Here is a 2,602-nt window from a genome sequence, read left to right as displayed (position 1 = left end):
TGATGAACCGATACAACTCATCACCATGCCCGGACTGGAAGTCAGGGTGGCAGGCGAATGCTCTGACTCTCACGTCGGGTCCTCGATTTACAGTCGGCCATGGAGCGAAGTACAGCTCCAATAAGGTAATCCTCAAGGCTTTCTATCATTCAGGTTTGTTGGTGAATCTCAGGCGAAATCAAAATATCATCTGCAAAACACGAAGTATACCACGGGTGGAGGATATCGAGATACATGGGTAGTTATCTGTGATTCCTTCTCGCCTTGTTGATCTTCCCTATTTCGATCCTCTAGTGGCGCTCTGGGTGAGTCTCGTCAAGAGTGTATGTTCCGGGTCAGGTTCAAGTCCTGACTCGGCAGAATCAACAACCCGGACCGGGCCGGTATAGAACTCCTCAGGAATTCAACGTAGGAATGGATGCGCGCATGAGAGTGAGCAGCACTCATCCTGAATGCTGATACTATGATGATGATACTCAGGTTGGTGACAGCAATGATGTGACACAGATCTCGCGTAGCATCATCAGCTTATCGCCTGACTTTCGCTTTGGTACACAGAAGCAGGAAACGGTACTATCACAGGGCCGGGGCGGTTGTTCCTCAGTGGTCATCTTTCCAAGGTCCTGCGTAAGTTGAGGCTTGGAGCACTCAAAGCGAGCTATTTAAACATACCGTAAATCTAAACGCAGAGTTGTACTCTTTGTGATATCTTTCACTTCAGTACTGGTAAATCGACGGACATGAAAGTTACTCCCGGACCCGGGCAATACACTCAGTAATGATAGCTTCGTCCGAGGGGAATCAGCCCATGGTAATTTCAGGTATACATCCTTCGGTGCAGCCTCCGGTGGTAGTCGTAAGCATTACTTCTAATTCTTAGATGTGTATTCCACGTTGTTGTTCATGAAACATTAGATGTGTTTGCCCTTGCGTCCTGGGTTGGGTATCTAAGTAGTTGTCGGGACTGCAGTTGGGTTTACATGGGTCATGCTGAATTGCCTCACCTCTTCCAAGAGTGGCAACGACAGCATCCTGAGAGTTATGGACTCCTCTCTGTTCAACCATCAGCAACTTGCTCGGGCTTAGGAATCTTCTCAAAAACGGACGTCGCCGAGGGAGATCTCCTCTATGAAGATCGATATCCGCTGGTATCAATGCAATTCGCATATTCTCGCTATAGTGGTGCTTTGTGCTGCCAACACTGTCTTCGTAGCGTTGGTAAACTCCGTGATGCGTTCGATCATGTACTGGCTCTCAAGAACATGTCGCTTGAGGACGACTTCACGACTATAGTCGCCGACATTGCTTGGCTCGATTCTATAATTCAGAGCCCTGTAAGTATATTGTGTAGCTGTGGTGAAGCGCAGTACTGTTCTGAGGACTGCCGCCGCCTTGCTCAACCGGCACATAGTCGGCTTTGTGAGAATTCTGAGATACGCTATGAGCTGCAGGATTTGGCATTGAAGCACAATGAGTTCTTCATGCTGGCAGCTCAGGCAACGTCGATAATGGCGTATCGCATTCTGGAATCCCACTGGACCGTCGAAAGAGCCTTGTCGGAGTTTTTGAGCTTCTCGTCGTGTCCAGCGTTGGAAAAGACAAACCAAGGCGTGCAGGAGTCGTATGGCCTTATAATGCAACTCTTCCCAGATGATCATCTTGCCGAGTTTCGTGACCGATTCACATTGGATGAGTACGTCCGCTTACTGGGTGTATTCGAGGTTAACAACATGCTTGTGAGCTTTGATCATCCCTCGGAAGAGTTGTTCGAGGTGGCACTACGATGCCCTCGTGGTATGGCTCTCGCAAAGAAGGTGGACTGGCATCGACTGCTCGAGCTGGTTCAGCGGCTGGTCCCGTATGATGACGAAGGTGGTCCGAGCTGTTCGCCATTCCCAGAGGTACTTGGCTCGGGGCTCTATCGTGGGGTGGCAGTCACTAATCATTCGTGTTCACCTAATGCAGAAGCTTCATTTGGTGGTTCGCGATGCCTCCGAGTGAAATCATTGAGGCCTGTACATGCTGGAGAGGAGGTCTTCCAAAGTTACATCGATGAGAATCTCCCTTTAGTGGAACGGCAATCTAAGCTCCGCCAGGCTTACGGCTTCGCATGTCGCTGTGGGAAGTGCCGAACGGAGGCTCTGGCTGAGCTGAATCGGCGCCACAAGGATTGCTGTTAAATCGGATTTGTTCTTTGTGTAACCGAGGTGTAGATAAATCTTCTCCACTGCAACGATATGGTTTTGCGTTGGACTGATGGGAAATTATCTATCGTATTGAATCCTGAATCCGCGTTGTAGATACTCGTGGAAATGTTCTCAGGTTTCTCCCTTTGTTGAAGCATGGAAAAATCTTATCGTACTGATGTTGTAGTGGAGCAGCCGGGCATAGGATGGTTCAGAGCTGCTTGCACTCTCACCATGACTGCTGTTGGACTTGGAGTTCTCGCATTACCAGGCACGGCTACTCACTCTGGTTGGCTTGGTAGTCTTTTCGGTCTTCTCGTCGCGTCCAGTATCATCCTCTACAATAACCACCTTCTGTGGAGAGCCCTGCGTCTCGCTGCTAAAGAAGAGGAGGAAGTCGCCAAATGTTATGAGGA

General features: G+C 49.3%; 2 protein-coding genes across 2 annotated transcripts in view; both read left to right on the top strand.

Moving 5' to 3' along the window:
* Window positions 1-1,634: 1,634 nt before the first annotated feature.
* Pmar_PMAR025182 (hypothetical protein, conserved) lies at window positions 1,635-2,180 on the top strand (the record flags this gene model as incomplete). The annotated part of the gene is made up of 1 exon (XM_002781528.1): window positions 1,635-2,180. One exon carries the CDS (start codon window positions 1,635-1,637, stop codon window positions 2,178-2,180), a length of 546 nt encoding a protein of 181 aa, XP_002781574.1.
* Window positions 2,181-2,420: 240 nt separating this feature from the next.
* The window catches only part of Pmar_PMAR025181 (hypothetical protein), a gene marked incomplete at both ends in the record, with an annotated part of 419 nt that continues 237 nt past the window's right edge, over window positions 2,421-2,602 (top strand). The window contains one exon of the mRNA XM_002781527.1: window positions 2,421-2,602. Coding sequence (XP_002781573.1) covers window positions 2,421-2,602 — 182 coding nt within the window.

This window comes from Perkinsus marinus, assembly GCF_000006405.1.
Source record: "Perkinsus marinus ATCC 50983 genomic scaffold scf_1104296941898, whole genome shotgun sequence".
NCBI classification, from domain to species: Eukaryota; Perkinsozoa; order Perkinsida; family Perkinsidae; genus Perkinsus; species Perkinsus marinus.
This window is presented reverse-complemented; position numbering and strand designations above follow the sequence as displayed.